This window comes from Myodes glareolus, chromosome 1 (assembly GCF_982192425.1).
Source record: "Myodes glareolus chromosome 1, mMyoGla1.1, whole genome shotgun sequence".
Classification (NCBI taxonomy): domain Eukaryota; kingdom Metazoa; phylum Chordata; class Mammalia; order Rodentia; family Cricetidae; genus Myodes; species Myodes glareolus.
The window spans coordinates 88,822,095-88,841,167 of record NC_142026.1 but is presented as its reverse complement, the minus strand read 5'-3'; the positions used below and the strand labels follow the sequence as shown (position 1 = coordinate 88,841,167).

General features: G+C 43.2%; 1 protein-coding gene across 1 annotated transcript; it reads left to right on the top strand.

Moving 5' to 3' along the window:
• The first annotated feature begins 1,980 nt into the window (after positions 1 to 1,980).
• On the top strand, positions 1,981 to 13,541 carry Cd164 (CD164 molecule). The gene is made up of 6 exons (XM_085690732.2): positions 1,981 to 2,225; positions 5,189 to 5,275; positions 6,442 to 6,516; positions 7,517 to 7,555; positions 9,746 to 9,802; positions 11,158 to 13,541. Exons 1-6 carry the CDS (start codon positions 2,060 to 2,062, stop codon positions 11,325 to 11,327), a joined length of 594 nt encoding a protein of 197 aa, XP_085546858.1. The 5' UTR covers positions 1,981 to 2,059; the 3' UTR covers positions 11,328 to 13,541.
• Positions 13,542 to 19,073: the final 5,532 nt, after the last annotated feature.

Genomic DNA, 19,073 nt, shown 5'->3' with positions numbered 1-19,073 from the left:
TGTTTAGAGAAACAATCTTTTTGTTTGTTTAAAAATATTAAAGGGAGCTCAGGCTGCCAGCAGATTCACAAGAGCTACACACTGTTTTGTGAATAATAATGACAATCTGTTCTTAATCACACGCAGGCCGGGTATCTAAGAGGAATCAACCTGAGGGATGACTGACCTTCCAAACAGAAACGTGTAGAACAGTGGTTTTCAACTAGGGCTGGTTATTTACCATCAGGTAACACTGAAAATGTTAGGTGGTATGTATTGACAGAGGGGAAGAATAGTGTATGTCCTGGCTTCTCCTAGATAAAGTCCATGTCGCTAGTACCCAAGCTGTCATGATAGGGCAGGTAAGACAGCTAGCCTGCAATCACGACAGTGCCGAAGTTGAGAGATAAGACAAGAAACAGGCCGGGCAGCGGTGGCACAAGCCTTTAATCCCAGCACTCGGGAGGCAGAGGTAGGCGGATCTCCTTGAGTTCAAGGCCAGCCTTGTCTATGAGACCTAGTTCCAGGACAGGCCCCAAAGCTACAGAGAAACCCTGTTTCGAAAAACCAAAAAAAAAAAAAAAAAGACAAGAAACAGAATTCTGCTCCCGTATAAGCTGAAAACAGATCTGTTTCTAGAATGATGAAAACAACTTTGGAACTAAAGCCTGTTCCTTGATCTAGTTCTATAGGTGTCATTAAAATAAACCAAGTTAACTGTTTCTAGTCTTGAAACTGTCCCCTTGTAAAGACTAAAGGAAATCCGAGGACTAGAGTTGAACACTCAAATGACAAGCTGTTTATCAATGGTTTATCACCGAAACAGCTAATATTTGTGTTACTCGGGTAAATTACGCATTTAATGATGGCATTTAAATTAGAACATTACAACGAGAAAAGCTAAACAGTTGAAACAGTATTACATACATGCTGGGGAGTGAACTCAGGGATACAGGCCTGAGGAGCAATTGTTCTACCAAATGAGCTACATCCCTAGCTCTACATATAATTTTCAAGTCTAGATTTTGTAACACAATATAAAAATGCCGTAGCATTGAGCATTTTGTGAGACCCAGCATCAGATGGCGCTCACGACCTCGGAGAGCCTGAACCGCACCAACAGGCACTGAAAATACCAGTTCTGGCACCAGGCAATCCTGGTATCAGGGTCCGGTCACTTTCCCAAGTCTCGGATTTCCTCACCTGCGATGTGCGTGGGGGTGGAGAGGTGGGGGAGTGAGAGAGGACGTGAATACTTTCCATCGCTGGTCGTCAGACTACTCATCAGGGGTGGGGGGAGTGGGGAGTGGGGAGAGTCACAGATAGGCCACTACTGTGGCTCTTAGTGACTCCGAAGGAGCAGGTAGGGCAAGGGCACCGGTGGCGGCAGTGACGCGGGGGCGTCGGGGAGCGAAGATCACTTTCGGTCCTACCCACAACCACCCGCACCGAACAGGCGGCCCCGCAGAAACTCCTTAATCACGTGGTTCCGTCGTTACCCCCCCCCACCCAGTCCCGAACAATATCACACTTAAAACTATATCAGACTTCAAGGAAGAAGAGGCGGCTCCTACAGAGCCCTAAGCGAGCGCCAACGCACAACACGCTCAGCGGTCCTTCAGGTTCCAAACTCTCCGGGTTAAACCGAGTGGGGAAGCGCGCTACCGACGGAATCACGTGACACCTCCGCCCGCCTCCCGGGCCGCCCCAGTGCCCGCCCCTTGCTACGTCACGTGGGCTGTTCCATCATTGCCATGGCGGGGGACGTTCCTGCCGCAGACGTGCGGAAAGACTTGTGCGTCTCTCGAGGTCGTCTCAGGACAAGCAAGACCGCTTACGGCGCACCGACTGCTGTCCCGCAAAGGCAAGACGGAGGCGGTCTCCTCCGGCCGCCGCTCCCCCTTCCGCGGCCCCTCCTGGTGGTTTCGTCCGCCCCGCCCAGCCCGCGCCGGGCGGCTCACGTGACCGCCGCGCGCTCCCGCGGGGCGGGCTCGTCGGGGGCGGCGCCGCAAGGGGACGCAGGGCTGGACGGGGCTCGGCTCGCCGCAGCTTTCTCCTGGACGCCTGGCCTGAGGACACGATGTCGGGTGTCTCCCGCCGACTGCTCTGGGCCGCCACCTGCCTGACCGCGCTCTGCGTGGCGGCGGCGCAGATGGGCACCAGCCCCCCACCTCCCAACGTGACCGAGCCCTCGCCCGTGACCAACACGCCGGTACCGGCGACGCTCACGCCCACCGTGCTGCCAGGTGGGTGCCCGCCACACGCGACGACCCGGTGGGACCCGCGCAACATGGCCGCCCGGCCCGTGTGCCACGGCCCGACGGGTGGGGTGCGGAGGCGACGGGCGAGCTAGGCCGCGGGGCTGATCCCTCTCCCCCAGCGCTGCCCGCGGAGGCGCCATCCCCAGGTGCCTGGGGACGGCGCGCCGCAGCTCGGGACGGCGACGTGGCTCGCTTCCGCGGTGGCAGTTAGAAGTTAGTGGGCGAGGCGAGGCGACGCGCCCCGAAGTCGGCAGCGAGCGCAAACTTTGGGCTCCCGAGCCAGACTCTTGTCCACGCAGGGCTGTCTTCCCCACGAGGCTTCTCCGGAAGTTGAAAGTAGGGGCCGGGGTGGGGGAGAAACTTAAAGATGAATTGGTCGCCCCCCCCGCCCTTGGCTCGAAGACTATTCAGCCTCCTGGAACTTCACATTGACTTGGCAGAGTAAGGGCTGTATCCGAGATTTGAGTGTGTCGGGGAAGGAGGACCGGACCGACGCATGTGGCCGGTGCTTCGAGGCTGGGTGACGGAGGTGAAGCCCGGGGCGGGATAGGAAAGAGCCCTGTAAACTGCTCTCCCGGGGTCCTGTGTTTTGAGGGTTGTGGAGTTAGGTCGAAATCCAGTGTGTCGACTTTTCCAACAGTCCGGTGGAGGAACGTGCCTTTTGTTAAACTCTAGGGTATGTTACGGCTTATACAATTGACATAGGCCGTGGCAACACAAAGGAGACCGAGAAGATAAATTTGAAGTAATGAGTCACGAGGTGTTTAGTTTAGATTGTTTGTTGTCCTTAGTTGAGGCAAGCAGTAACTGTGCTACTCAGCTGAGGATTGCTGAAGTGTGATGATGACTTGACATTGGCTCTTTTCTAGTGTTAATATTGTTCTAGTGCCTTTTCTAGTTTTAGCATTTTATAAGATGCGATATGAATAAAACTGTGCATATAATACCCGATTTCTTGTTAGACACAGGAAGATTGCTAGGGTAAAATTAAAATATTTTTAAATGAGCAAAGTAAATTTCAGAACAGTTCTGGAAATTACTGTCACAGTTAAGATGTTAAAGCAAAATTATTTTTTTGTCTTCTGCTGATTTGACAGTTTCCTCCCAGAAGTGTAATGTGTGGGTTTTTCACTTTGTTTTTAAGAGGAACCTGGAAATGGCAAGTTAATTGCCTTTGTACAATTGAAATACCCGCGGAGGCCTTAACTTGTGTTTTCTGGAAATGATAGGGTTAGCTGCAGTGTGTGTAGTAGCATTCCCCATGCTGTACCATCATCAGGCGTACAAGACTGTGAATGCCTGTCTTAAGAAGGTGTGTTTTGTGAAAGCCCTCACCCACCAGACAATCCCGTTTCCGGTAACTGTTGGGGTGAGGTGATTCTGCAGAACTGATGAAGGAAGGCAAAAGAGAACGTTGCAGGCATTCGTTATAAGTCCATCCATTTCTTTATCCAGACTGGCTACTTGTTCTCTGAGGTCTTTCTCCTTTGCGGGCTGTTTGGTTTAGAGCAGTGGTTCTGAACCTTCCGTAATGCTGCGACTCTAATAAAATTCCTCATGTTGTGGTGACCCCCAACCACTAATTTTTTTTTTTTACTACTTCCTAACTGTAATTGTGTTACTATTATGAATCTATCTAATATGTTGTTGGTCTTAGGAGACCTTTGTGAAAGGGTCGTTGGACACCCCCCCCCCCCTTCCAGCTTCTGGGGTTGAGAACCATGGGTTTTAGAGTGTTTACCTATACCTTGCTGATTTGTTAAATCATACACTTACACACACACACACACACACACACACACACACACGAATGTGGCCCCTTAAGATGCATCTTCCGGTTGCCGAGAACCCCCCCCCCCCCCCCCCCGGAAAGAGAATCATTAATGAAGACTGACTCTCAGGGAAAGTAACTTGATTTCAGAATGGCACCAACAGGGTTGAATTTTCAAATCTGTACTCTTAAAACTTCATATTTTCTCTGGTGTTTGGAAGCAGTGATTTCTCTTTGTTGTTGTTATAATAGTGTTTCCCCGAATGTTTTGTCTTGAATCCCTGAATGTCTGGGTATCTTTCAGTCTTGTAAGGATTGTCTGATAATCTCTTCCCACTACTGAGTATGCACACTAGCCTGTTTTCCAAAAGTTTACTTACACATTCGTAATTGATGATTGGAATTTTGAATTTGTTTTGCTTTTTTTATTATTATTATTTATTTAAAGAATTTCCACTTCCTCCCCTCCTCCCAATACCCTCCCACTCCGGCTCCCCCCACTCCTTCTCCTCCTCCCTCCCCATTCCCAAGAGCAGTCAGGGTTTCCTGCCCTGTGGGAAATCCAAGTTCCTCCCCCCTCCCTCCAGGTCCAGGAAGGTGCGCATCCAAACAGACCAGGATCCCATCCAAACAGACCAGGATCCCGAAAAGCCAGTCCATGCAAACGAATCAAGAACCAGTGCCATTGTCAATGGCTTCTCATTGTTTTGCTTTTTGAGACAAGGTCTCACTGTGTAACCCTGGCTGTCCTGGAACTCACTGTATAGACCAGGCTGGCCTCAAACTCAAAGAGATATGCCTGTTTTCCGCTTGGGTGCTAGGATTAAAGGCATGCGTCACTATGCCAGGCTGATTTTTTTTTTTATATTTGTGTGTGCATGTGTGTGAACACACACTTGCCATAGCACACAAGTGGCGGTTCAAATACAACATTGAAGAGTCACTTCTCCCTTCTGATATGTGGGTCCAGGGCATTGAACTCAGATCAACAATCAGCCTTTACTCTCTGTGCCATCTTGTTGGCCTGTGGCTGAAATTTCTTAATAAACCAGTTTATAAACATAACATTCCATTGAATCATTAGTTATTAAAACTAAATCTAATGCTTATTGTCTGAAAAAGATGTGGAACAAACTAAATGAAATATCAATTCATTGATTGCATAATTTCCCCCCAGACATCTGTGAGAACCACAACAGCTGTGTTTCCTGTGTTAATGCCACCATTGCTAATACTACCTGCTTTTGGATAGAGTGCAAAGAAGGTAAGAAACTTTGGAGTCGCAAGCCCTACTGAATATTCTTGAACGAAATCCTTGAGCATATTTAAAATAGCAAGCAGTATTTATTTTCCAAATCTAATACTTCCGTAAACATACTAGTTGTTTTACATTTCCCTTGGATTTCTTACACTTGCCTGTTAAGATTTATAGCTTTTAAAGGAGAGATTTTAGATCTTCAGAAGGATTAAAGTGTGCTAGATTTAACTGAAAATGGTGTGTAATTTCCCTTTGGCAGTAGAGTCATTTGTCTTGGGAGATGAACTGTAGAGAACTTCTAGGACATCGTTGAGTGCTTAGATATGAAGGAGGAATAAGAAAGGAGAGCTGATTGACTCTATTTGAAAGCTGTGAGCTAGATGGAAGTCTGCTGAAATGTAAGAATTTTTCTTAGACTTAGATTACACTGTAGACTGACTGCTCTTGTTTTCTTAAGGTGAGGTGCTTGCAGCTTTCACTGTCAGCCAAGCAATCTATTAAAGAACTTTCCCTTTTTTGTTGGAATTTGTTTGGTGCCCCTGAGGTAAACTATAGGGTTTTTTTTTTTTTTTGGTTTTTTTTGTTTTTGCTTTTTAAGTAAAAGAATGGAGTTATGTGTTAAGTTCCTTTATTCAGTATTCTGTGAGTAGCACATGATGTTCAGAACACTCTTTAAAGTATTGGGAGTTATCGTTGTGTGGTGCAAATTGTTAAGCTATGAAGTGGAACTTGAGGGTAGATCCTCTCCCCTATGATTGGTACGTAGGAATTGTTGAGGTTTGGAGATTATGTCCTCTGTCTTAAGATTTGTTGTTGAAGGCTCTCCAGTTATCACTCTAAATCTGCCTATTTAGGAAAAAGATTTAGATATTGTGGACAACTAATCTGGTCAGTATACTCAAATGACTTAGATTTGTCTCTAAGACAGTGGGAAAGGAATAGCAGTTTTTATTGCTCTCAAGCTTGAAAACTTGAGAGAGCCTTCATCCAGAGCACTGGGGTCACAGTCACAGGCGTGTATCAGCCACATTTGGCTTGGTTTTGTTTTGTTTTGTTTTATTTTGTAGTAGTAGCCTTCTAGAGCTTAAAGCAAAGCCAGAGGTATGATGTCAGTGAGTAATTAAAACTGATCTTTCTCTCTCTCTCTCTCTCTCTCTCTCTCTCTCTCATAGAAAATAAGACTTATTGTTCAAGTACATTAGAAAGTAATAATTGTACCCGGGTGAACAAAACTGAGTCCTGTTCTGGTAAGTTTTCCCCTCATGGGGACTTGACCACAGAGGGTGGGTAAGACCATTGCTTCACTCTGACCAGGCTAACATTTAGACACCACCAGACCATTCCCATTGATAAAAAGGATAGTTAGTTAAATCTTGGTTTCCTGATTCAGCTGTAAGTCTTTCATTTCCTGCACTGTTTAGTTCCTCCCTTCAAGTGTTACAACTAAGTAAACTTCCGTATTCATCTTCTGTATTAGAGACTGTTACTCTTTACCCTGAAAAAATCCTAGTTGAAACAGCTGGTCCTTCTCCCTGCACCCCAGCCCTTTCTTTTGCTCTCTGCCCTCGAGTTGCTCATTCTTCCTCGAACTGTCTACCTCAGTGTGAACTTCATATTCTGCCTCTGCTTCCCATATAGCAGTGAGCCACCATGCCCAGCTAACCAATGATTTTTTTTTCTGACGTTACTCAAAGTTAATGGGGAAATCAAATTCCAATTTGAATGAAGTATTTTTGTAGAAAATGTCTAACCATTGATGACAACTCTTGACTGCTTAATTTTGATATGACTTTCTCCTTTCCACTGTGAATTTAACAGGTTAGACTAGCATTAGGTTAGTTTTATCCTGTGTAGAATGGATAATACTGTGTAAGTCATACATGAGCAAGGGACTCAGCCTTTCCCAAAAATGTTTAAATGTTACTGTCTAATATTCCAGCCATCACATTAATTTTTTCCCCCTTGCCTACAAGAAGGGAAGGAGAAAACATAAGGCCCGTATTTGCCTTGTAGATGTTTGTTATAAACTGTGTGTGACTAAACTGTGAGAAAGGCTAAGAAGTGACTTAGGGGGAAGTGAGATGCCACTGAAAATTGATGGTTTCGTTTCTAAAGAAAGGGAAACTAGTGTTGGGTGTGAATAACTGCCTCTTCCAGGGGTGGAGTGCATGTAGTAAAGCGGCAGGTAGTGTTCCCAGGTGGGGAAGCTGTTGCTCCGAGCTTTAGACAACTTTGTATCTTTTTCAGCCGAGCCTACCATCACTCCAGTGCCAACCAACTCTACAGGTAATGCAGAGGGTTTTCTCTTTCTTGTTTGTTGGGGAGTTTAAAGCCCTGTTGATAACTTACTGGCTAAGAGATGTTGATGTAGTTTTAAATTTCAGGGAGGGCTTATTTAGCCATGGACTACAGCAGTGGTGTAAAGGTGTATCCTTGTGATGGTGCTTATAACTCTGGAGTAGTTCGTTTTTAGTGACTCTCAATAGGTTTACTTAGTTGGTACATCGAGACCTTAGGCTGCTTTCTGTGGATGTCTTATAAATCTCGGAAAACAAAAAAGCAGACAGGAAATTGCAATTTTCATTATTGGGCAGTATGCCAGAATGTTTTCAGAAATTAATTTCCTCAAGTCTTTTGTGTGTATAACTAAGTGTACTTTTTATGACAAGGATAATAGTTAGGTGTGTTTGTGTCGGGTTTTTTCCCTCTTACTCTAAGCTGGTGGTATACTTCGCTCCTTATGCCCGCGTTAGTTCATCTCAGGGGTACAATGAGAACTTCAAGGGAGTAGTATTAAACTGTCTATTCTAGGCCAAATAATGAGAGGGTATGGACAGAAACTAATTAGCCCGTAGTTTTGTGCTACCAGAAAAATGAATAAAGTTAGTGAGCATTGTATGTTGGGAATCTGTAGGTGTGTGTTGAGTGAGATAGAGATGGATCAGCCTGACTGACTGGGAAATAAGGGGAAACATGCCAAATGAAACAGGGGGTTCACACTGACCGAAGAGAGGTGAAGGTATGGTGAGATGTTAAGTATCTTATACTGGGTGACAATAAACTTGGTAAACTTGGCAAATCAAAAGCAAAGCTCAGAAGTTCCAATTATATTGTCTTCCTCATTTGTTTTCTCCCTCCAGCCCTCCCATGCTCCCTTCCTTGCTCCCTCAAATGTTTCTGTCTATGTGTGTGTGTACAGCTTTCTTAGTCTATTCAGTGTTTCTTCTATGTGTGTGATTTCAGGACTGACCAATTAGTATTGGATAACCAGTTAGGAGCATAACTAGGGAGCTTAGTTCTGGGGGAAAGGAAGATGGGATGAACCATATGGAGTAGAGATCAGATGACAACTTTGGAGTTGGCTTTCTCCTTCCTCCTTTACCTAGGTTCTAGGGAGTGAAGTGTGGTCAGCAGATTTGCATAGCAAGCACTTTTACTGGCTGGTAGCTGGGCTATCTTATTAGCCTTCATATCAATCTTAATAGAAGTTTACCATAGTCCTATGAGAATGAGAATACCTTGGCTTCCTAGGATCCTGTTAACTTTGGGATGCCAACAGTGCCTTTTACTAGTGACATTTGTCTTAAAACCCAGTGTTGGTGTATAATTACTGTTGAAGCACAAAGCTTTATGTTTTAACTTTATGTTAGAACTTGGGGGCTGGCAGAATGGCTCAGGAGATAAAGGTACTTGTCACATGGCAGGAGAAAACCAGCTCTTATAGGTTGACTTCCATACTTGTGCCATGTCTTCTGTACACCCATCCGTATATACACAGGCACATTTTATACTGTAATTTTAAAAATTTTGTTCATTTGTTTGATTTTTGTTTGTTTGTTTTTTTGAGACAATGTCTCACTGTATAGCCTTTAGTACTGGTACAAGAATTCTTCACGACTTTACTCAGTAGTAGACACTGTTCATAGTTCTTGTAATCAAGAACTTCATTTTCAGAGGTCATTTTATGTTTACATGGTACATTAGCATCATACTGTGAGGTAGGTAGACTATATCAACCAAGTCTACCTGGGTGCTCAGGCTAGTGAATAAGGCTTTATTGGAACCCTGCCTAATTCTTTGACCTTGACTGGTTTTGCATTGCAAAGTGTAGTATTCTACTCAGTCTCTTAAAGATAAGCAAAGGATGGTATATATAATATACTCAGTTGTGTATTTCAGTTATATATACTAATTTGTCATAGGAGCAAGATTGTTCATAAAAGAATGAAACCCGTAACTCTCTTCCCTAAATATACTTGCTCCCCCTTTGTCTCTCTGCAGTCTTTGTCTTAATATGTTGTGTCTTACATGTATACATATGTCTTACCATAAAAACAAGCTTATGCTGGCTAAATGTGTTAGAATATATGTAAATGCTTCTCTAAAAAATTAAAAGTGTTGTTTTAGAAACTGCGTATTGGCTAATTGGGAAGTTAGAAATTTAAGGTTTCTAAATGCTTTTTGTTTTTATTCCAGCGAAACCCACAACTCGGCCTTCCTCTCCTACACCTACTCCCTCAGTTGTCACATCAGGTAACTGGGGCTTTATAAACTACCAGTGACTCTGCCACCAAGGTCCAGTTTATTCATGGATACCTATGTCTTAGAGAGCCAAGGCAGTGGTTGACTCCTAATGTTCTGCCAAGGGTCCTTTTCTAGTCTTGACGTGTCCTGGCCCTTTAGATTTAGTAAGCGTGTTTTCTCTAAAGCCTTTCTGTAAGCCCTAGATGCAAAATCAAATTTGGGGTTACCAGTTACTTATAAGGTGTGATACCTTCGTGGTTTTGGTAAAGGTAAGATTATCATTTTTAGTTAGACAAGTCTGAAAAGATTTCCACTTCCCTGTTCTTAAATGGTGTTCATTTTCTTAGATGTGCGTGGGTCTGAGTGCTCTTTCCTACCGTGTGACGGCTGTGACTTCCTGCTCCTGCTGTTTGCAGCTTCAGTGAAGCCACTCTGCTGTCACACGTACTGTGCGTGCACACACACACACATACTGTGCACACACAGACACACACACATACTGTGCACGCACACACAGACAGGACAGAAAACACTAGAAGTGAATTCGTTTTTGTTCGAGGTTTTTAGTGCCTAGAACTTGACTCTGCCAGCCAAGATCCACTCCTGGCTAATGTTAAAGTTGTTCAGCTTATTAGAGCCTGCAGTGATGCTCTCCTCAAGAATACATTGGCATCTAGTTTGACATTGAAGTACATAGTAATCTCTTTTCTGTTTCTTCTTGAAACACTTTACTCCCTTAATAATTCTAGATTTCTTCTGACTTGCTAACACTTTTTCATAAAACAGAATTATTGACAGTACATTTAGATTTTTAATATTTTGTTTGTAGAAATTCTAGTTTTTAAATTTGTTATGGCTTTGTAATGATTTCTCATTATGCAAATTAACTAGCAGAGTACTATTTAATGTATTTCCAACTATGTGCTATTTTCTTTGTTGAAAATGTAGATTGTTACTTGTGTTAACTTGAAACATAGCAACTGAATTTTTATATACCTTGTCTAGTTGGTAAAACCCAAAAGTTTTAACAAGTATTTCTTTAATAGTTAAACAAAACATATTAACAAAATTATTGCATGTTTTTGAAGCACTTAATAATATAGTCAGGGTACAGTTTATATGTCAGAATAGCTCTTACCTATTTTTATATTTGAAACCTTACAGCAATATTAGCCACATACTATTCTGGACAGAGTAAAAAAATGGGATTTTTCTTTAAATAAGGATAAATTCTAGTTATAAAACTTGACTCAGGAAGACCCTATTTATAGAATTTAACTCATGACAAACTTGATGCCCGGGTGGGTCTGGAAATTGTAAATACCCATGCCGCTCATTGAGGATTCTTCTTTTTGTTTTCATAGCAGGTGCAACCAATACCACCCTGACCCCAACCTCACAACCTGAGCGGAAGTCTACCTTTGATGCAGCCAGCTTCATTGGAGGAATTGTTCTTGTTTTGGGCATGCAGGCTGTAATTTTCTTTCTCTATAAATTCTGCAAATCTAAAGAACGAAATTACCACACTCTGTAAACAGACCTGTTAAATGAATGCAGACTGGCAGTTAATATGTAACTCACTGAAACCAAAATATTCTTTCATGAAGTCCCACGTGGAAGCCACTGTTCCAGGAACTTTACATTTCCAAAGGATGCATACAGGATATTGTGGAGCATCGTTCTTGAAGAAAAGTCAGTTAAACCATTTTGCTTAACAGGAATATTTAAAATATTCTGCATGAATCCATGTGGCTGTCATCTTTTGTTTATAGAGTGGCTGCTGCTGTGTGATTATGTTTTCCTCTGACATGCCAAATGTGACTCTCTATAAGCTATGGAAGGTGGTGTCCTGTGCAGGCAACCTGACTGGCAGTTAAATGTAGTCATTTAAAACTTTAAAGTCTGTGTTATTTTCATCCTAACTCCAGGTGTGACTTAGTGGCCAGAATTCAGAAGAGTGCCAGGTGGGCACCAGTCAGGTAGATTGAGGGCTTGACTTCAAAAGGAGACTAAATTGACTAGTACTAAACTACCTTTAGAGTGTTGTGCTTGATAGTTGTATTTGATACACTAGAAATACGATGCTGTGCAGGGAATCACATTCCAGATTTAGAGAAAGGAAAGGATTAATGTATAACAGGTTTTGTTCATACTCATAAAACACTGTATTAAGAAAACAGAACAGTGCCTTAAGACAGACCGAGTCGGCGGCAGGACAGAAATGTATTCACATTGTGGGAGGTCAAGCTTGGTCTGAGAATGTAACTGTTGGTGTGAGCAACAGTGAACCTGCTTTTAGATAACATGCTGTTAATGTTTAATTTAAACATTGGTTTCTCCAGAGCGGAGAGATAGAAGCTAAAGAATAATTCTAAGCTGAAAGGCTTCCTATATGAAACTATCTAACATTTTTCATAGGGCTGTTGAATAGACATAAAATTGATTTGATTATCTTTTCCTCTGTACACAGAGTATCCAAATATTACTATATCTTAAGGATTCCTACCAGGTTTTCCTGCAAAGTAGTTTTTACATGAGGAGAGAAGGAAGGAGTTTTAGAATCATTTTCTAGTACTTAAAACGAGACAATCACTTTGTTTTCTAACAGATGTGGCCTGTGTAACATAAAACCCTGGGGTTTGAGAGGAGATTGCAGTGGATTTCTAATGATGATGCCCTGGCTGAATAGGCTGTTCTCTCTTTACTCCTTTTCTTCCTCCTTGGTTTCAGTTCCCATGTGCTGTAATCATGCATACTTTTATTTCTGTAGCTTTAGGTAAAACGCTAATTTGTTTAGTTGTAGTTAGTGCTCCCTTGCCTCTGACACATGGACTAGTTCAGAGGCTCCAATTGGAAATGGGCTTTTGGTGTCCTATGTCATTGAAGTTTTTGTGTTAGTTTCTTTAGAGTAGCAGAGTTTAGCACTTGGTTTCCAGTGTTTATGGTCGGAAATGACAGATTGCTTTGTTCGTTTCTTCATAAAGTGAAACTCCCTGTACTCTTACAATGAAGTTCCTGTTTCTTTGTCACTTATTGGTACAGCTGAAGTTTGTTTTACTTGCACATTTGTACATACACCTAATGTTTTCAAGTGCCTTACTTGTTTAAAATCTCTGGCTTCAAAGGTTTTTGGGGAAAGATAGGTTTACCTCACAGTTTGTTTCCATTATAATATTCTAGGTACCTCACAGAATTTATTACAGTGCCGTGGCTGTTTTAAGTAAGTGCTAAAGTTCTTTTGAAAATACACAGAATTTTCATTCCTTGTAAGGTGGCAAAATTGGTGTAATTGTCATTTACCTCTGTGTGACTTCCTTGCCCCGTATAAATGTCAGCACATGTAGCAAGTTCTCTGAGAATGTAACTTAATTTGAAACTCCTGTAGTTCTGAGCACTGCTCTAACATCGTAGACAGTTAGTGACATTTTACAAGTCTCTACATAAGTCTTGCTCAGAATCCACAGCCGCCATCACTCTTTCCCACCTTTGTTTAGTAAGGTAGTATTTTGAGCCATTAATGATTTTTGGGTTTTTTTTAATCCAGAAGGTATATAGAAACCTTTTCAGAGTTTTCATCTGATTTGTCCTGAAGATCTAGTTCTGTCAAATACCTTATTTTACCCTTACTGTACTTGCTGCACAAGCAGACACTGCTGTACTTAGAAGTTTCTATTTGAGTTCAATAAAAACTATAAAGCTAATCTGTATGTGTACCAAACTGATTTAAAATAAATACATGTTTATTGAATTAGTCTCTTTATTGATCAAAAGTGTCACATTTTGATTATAAAGTTTAACGTTTGTTGTATTTGCCGTACCTGTCCATTTGAGGCTTGGTTATCTACTGTTTTTGTGTTCTGTAAGCTAGTATATGGTTCCTAAGGGTTATGGATTTGACCTTAGAAACGATAGCTGGACAGAGAATAAAAGGGACACCCCCCCCCCCAGCTCACCTTAACCAAGAGTGAGTGAGAGAGAGTTAGGTGTGGGTCAGAGACAGCTTTTGTGGAGTCAGGTCTCCTTTCGTCTTTGTGGGTTCCAGAGATTGTGCCATCTTGCTAGCCACATCCTGCCCTTTACTTCAGAGTGCATGTGAAATGAAACTTGGCTTGTGTTTAGAGTGCCAGGCCATATGCTGCCATACGAAGTCTGGTTCTGCTGGACCATGTGCAGAAGCATCTGTATTTAATCATTTCTTTTATTCTAAGGGTCTTCACTACTCCCTTGCAAGTCGGGATATAAGGACAGATTTAGTGATTTATCTTAGAAATGAGGCCTTCAGTTCCATGTTAGCCTTATCTTTTGGTAATTACATAAAACTTTATAGCAGGCTTAACTTCCTAAAACATTGAGATTAAATAATAGAAGATAAAATAGGTCTTGTGTGTTTTCCCCATTACCTGTGCTTAGCCCCTGGGTACTGGGTTTTTTTTTTTTTTAAAGGGTGTGTATTAGCACTTTCATATTCAATAATGTTTTGAGTTTTTGTTAGTGTAGCTAGTGATAAATCCAGCTATTGTGTATTTTGCCTATTTGTATTTGAAAACAAAATACAAATGCAAAAACAGTTGTATTCATTATAGATGGTTGGTAGTAAATTCTAAGAAGTTTGAATGGAATCCAAGGTTGCTATTTTGTTTATTTACTTTTTTTTTTTGCCATACATACTTGTTAGTTTTGGGCCAATTGTCTTTTAACTGGGAGGGACAGAGGACACTGACAAGCCTGTTAGCATCGTTGGTTCACCATCAAGGCAAGTGGCTACATCAGAGAGGTGGGAAAGCGTTTCCACAGGCCCAAGATGCTATCTGATAACATTCTTAGCTTTTGGATTTTTACTAGTCACAGGATTTTTCCGACACAGGGTGGGCTCAGGATGGTTCATCCGGGGGATTAGAGCTAGCCCAAGATAGGTAATTAGCCTGTGGACCCGCAACATCCCAGTCTCCACAGTCCTCAGCCTCCACAGACGCAGCTGCTTTCTGGTTCTCCAGAAACAACTCTTTCGTATGATTTGTTCACTTGCTCGCTTTTTGTGAATATATATAAAAAATCTTACTTTGTTTTGATGAAAAGCGAAAGACAGAGCCACATGTTCTCTTACCTGACCATGTGGGAGGTAGAGGCAGTGGATCGGTTCAAACCAGCCCTATCCAATGACTTGTGTAGCCTGGACTACATGAGATATTGTCTCAGAGAAAGACTTCTTAATGTTCTAACTTTTAGCTATTCAAGCAATACATAAATGCGTGTGTATTAACCTTTTTATTGCTGTGAACAAAACTGACAGAAGCAACTTGAAGGCTTGTTCTTGTTCATACCTTGGGATGTAGAGAAGGCATGGGAGCAGGAACTGCTTAGTTATCAGTAGCCCAGAAAGCAGAGAAGGGAATACAGGAACACATTATAGATTTTCCTCCTTTTGGGGGTGGTAGGAGGGTGGCAGGGTTGAGACAGGATCTCACTTTGTAGCTCTGGCATGAAACTCAGATCTGCATGCTTCTCTGAGCACTGGGTTTAAATGATGGTGCTGTGCCCCACCAATCCTGGCTCGTCATTCTTTTTCAAAATACTCTTAAGTGGCTCTTCGCTCTGCAATCTCTTTGGAGCTTCCTTATGTCTCTTAGGCAGTACCCAGAGGTTAAGTCTCATAGGTAATCCTAAAGTCCAGTCAGGTTGACAAAGTTAACCGCCACAAACTATTTGTCAATAAACCATTACATCCCACCCTTGACCCTCATAAGCTCGTGGACGTCTCATAAAGATGATTTCCCATTTCAAATGGTCCTGTGGCCTTAGTAGTATGCACACTTCTATTTTATAAAGTCTGTTCTCAGACTTAAGGCAGTCTCTTTGATCATGAGCCCTGTAAAATCAAAACACATACTTCTAATACTCACTGGCACAGTAAACCCTTGCATTCCAAAAGAGAGGGATGGGAAGGTACCGTGGATAGACATGACCAAGACAAACTCAGCCGGGCAAGACTGCCGTTCCATGCCCAGTATCTGGAGCTTTTGATGACATCTGGGCTCCAGTGGGCTTGAGTAGCTCTGCCTCGAGCCTGGCAGCTGTAGCACACATAGCATCTTTTGGTCCATCCCCATCCATCCCTGTAGTTTTCTTTGGTGCATGCTTGGCATCTTGTGCAGTGAGACTTCTGGGGAGAGGTGATCAAAGGTCCGTTTACCTCAGATTGTGTTGATTATTATGGCGAAGTTCATAATAATAAAGCTGTGAATTTGGAGAATTGGTGACAGGTTACTTTGAGACCATAGATGACTCAAACAGCTACATCACTGAACAGCCAACTCCATCTCGGGTGCTGACTCACAAAAGCTGTCGTCCTAGAGTTCTGTGTGATGTGTAGGCAGTTGACAGGCTGGAGAGCCTCCCTTCTCAATAGTACTGCTTACAACCTTAGTGGGAGTCAGGTGAAACGTGTGAATCCTGCAAGTTTCAGGAAGTCAGTGAGACGAGTTGTTTCCTGTTTCCTGGGAGCATCCCTCTAGGACAGTGGTTCTGGGCCCTTCCTAATGCTGCAACCCTGTAATACAGTTCTTCATGTTGTGCTGACCCCCAACATTTACAATTATTTTCATTGCTACTTCATAACTGTAATTTTGCTACTGTTATGGATTGTAGCTATCTGATATTCAGAATATTTGATAGGCAACCCCTGTGAAAGGGTTGTTCGACTTCCAGAGGGCTCGCAGCATACAGATTGCAAACCAGTGCTCTGTGTAAAACAGATTAAGAGGGAACTTCTTGTATTTTAGGGGGGCTCATTCCACCATGGGATGTTGAACTCAGAGGAAATTGCTGCATATCTCCAATATCATAGAGTCTTGTCCTACTGAGCTTTCACTGTCAACTTGACGCAGCCCTAGAGTCACCTGAGAAGGGCATCTCAACTGAGAAATTGCCCAGATCAGATCAGCCTGTAGGAATATCTGTGAGAGATTGCCTTGTTATTTATAGTATGACCCAGCCCACTGTGGGCAGCTCCATTCCCTGGGCAGACAGCCCTGGCTGTCTTGCTAAGTAAGCATGAATCCGTGAACAAGCCAGCAAGCAATATTCTCCCATGGTTTCTACATCAGGTCCATGCCTTGGCTTTGCCTGATAGCCTATGTCCTGGAAGTTGTAGGTCAAATCCTCCCCTCCGAGTTGCTTTTGGTCAGTATTTTATCACATAACAGGAAACAAACAGGTCTGTTCCAGCTTCTGCTTCCTCCTCACGGCTTCACACAACAGTGTCTTGGTCTCCATGTCATCTCCCCTTCACAGGCTTTGCTTGGCCTCAGCAACTTCCATGGACATCGGTGTGGGCCTGCATGTACCACATAACTGGATTGTGCTTGTCTTTAAAACTGTGTAGTCTGTGCTGTTAAATTCTGCTCAGATTTGAGACATGGTCTGGCCCCTTTTACCACAGCTGTGATGATCTCCACCGAGGTTGCTTTCTGGCAAGGAACTCCTTCACATCAAGTTCTCACATCAAGTTCTCTCCTTCCCAATGAGTTTGCGTTTTCACAAAATGGAGTCTTCATGGGAAGAGGGGATTCTTGCTTTTAGAGCGCCATTCCTGTTGTCCCAATATAGAACACAAGATTTCTGTTTTATGGTACTTATCTCCTGAGGAGTTACAGCTGCTCTCGGTGCTAAACTTACTGGCTTCTTTCAATTTGGTCGTACCCCTTTCCTTAACAGACTGTAACAGTCTAGGTCCTACGCTGGTTTGAAATTCCCACTCTGAATAGCTGTAGCGGTTTGAATGAGAATGACCCTCACAGGTTCATATAGTGGAATGTTTGGTTACCAGCTGGCAGACTGTTTAGGAAAAACTAGGAGGCGTGGCCTTGTTGGAGGGGGAGGTGTGTCACTGGAGGTGAGTGCTGAGGTTTTAAAAGCCTGTGTCAGGCCCAGAATGCCCCTGCTCCATCTCTGCCTGCTGCTTGTATATCAGATGTAAGCTCTCAGCTCCTGCTGCAGCACCAACCGTGCTTGCCTGCATCTGTGCCTGCCCGCATCCGTGCCTGCCTGCATCCGTGCTTCCCTCACCATGATGGCCATGGACTCACCCTCTGAAACCATAAACAATCTCCTAATTAAATGCTGCCTTTTGTAAGTCATCTTGGTCCTGGTGTCTCTTTACAGCAAGTAGGACAAAAGCTAAGACAATTACTTAGTCCATTCCTTTTGAATTCAGCCTCATTCTATTATTATTCAGGACATGGGCAGAATGCAGTCTGATTCTATGCCAGAATGGGAACACGAATGAACTTTTAGCTCAGTTCCCAAGAGTCCTTGTTCCCCTCTGAAGTCTCATGAGCTCAGGCAGTGCTGTATTCATTTCCATTGTACTCTGGTCTTTCAACCCCCCCACCCAAATTTACCCCTTAAGCTGGGCTGACAGCCTTCGGGGCTTCTGTAGCCCACAGTTCCAAACATTGGTTCCCACAAAACAGTTCAAGGCCCAAGAATAACAGGTTTCTTAAAGCAACAATCCCACTTTGGGTACTAGTTTTCTATATTAGCTACATTTGTTATTGCTGCAACCAATGTTGTCAGTAATTGAAGGTAAAAGCCTGGACCCTGATAGCCTCAATAAGCTGGGTTTAGCCACCTGTCTCTAAGCCAGTCGAGCAAACAATAGTAAAAAGGAGGTTTATTCAGTGTGGCCACATTGGGAAAAGGAACAGAGAGATACAGTGACGCCTCCCCCCAAAGCCCATTTTTGAGGTCTTGGCATGAGGTTTAAAATGTAGTGGGCAAGAGTTATTCATAGCTAAGCATCCCAATCAAGGTATGGTCTACATCATCTCTTACACATCTAACTTGCCTGCAAGTTTCTCCTGTCTCCATCTTCCGTTTCACTGTAGGAGAACTGGAATTACAGATGTGCACTAGCTCACCTGGCTTTGTGTACACTCTGGTGATCTGAACTTGGGCTTTCATGGTGCACATCCTACCCGCTGAGCCATCGCCCCAGCAGAGGCAGAGGTTCTCATTTGCCTGGCGTGTACCGAGTAGGTGTCAGCTCCGTGGGAAACAATTGTATGTCTGGCAGCAGTCTAATGATATTAGACCTTGATTCATGAAAAGGGGGCCAGAGATTAATCTTCCCTAACTTAAGTACATATTCTGAATAAGACTTGCCTTCCTTGTCCATAATGCTTCTGCCAACACTACCAAGTACCTGGGGTTGCTTTACGCATCACTGTGATTTGAGTGAGAATGGCTTCCATAGGCTCATAGATTTGGGATGCTTGGTCAC

Bases quoted from the DNA above. Each gene is read 5' to 3' on its own strand.
- Cd164 (XM_085690732.2), top strand. From the start codon at position 2,060: ATGTCGGGTGTCTCCCGCCGACTGCTCTGGGCCGCCACCTGCCTGACC. The intron at 2,226-5,188 runs GTGGGTGCCCGC...ATTTCCCCCCAG, and splicing joins CACGCCCACCGTGCTGCCAG to ACATCTGTGAGAACCACAAC. The intron at 6,517-7,516 runs GTAAGTTTTCCC...TATCTTTTTCAG, and splicing joins CAAAACTGAGTCCTGTTCTG to CCGAGCCTACCATCACTCCA.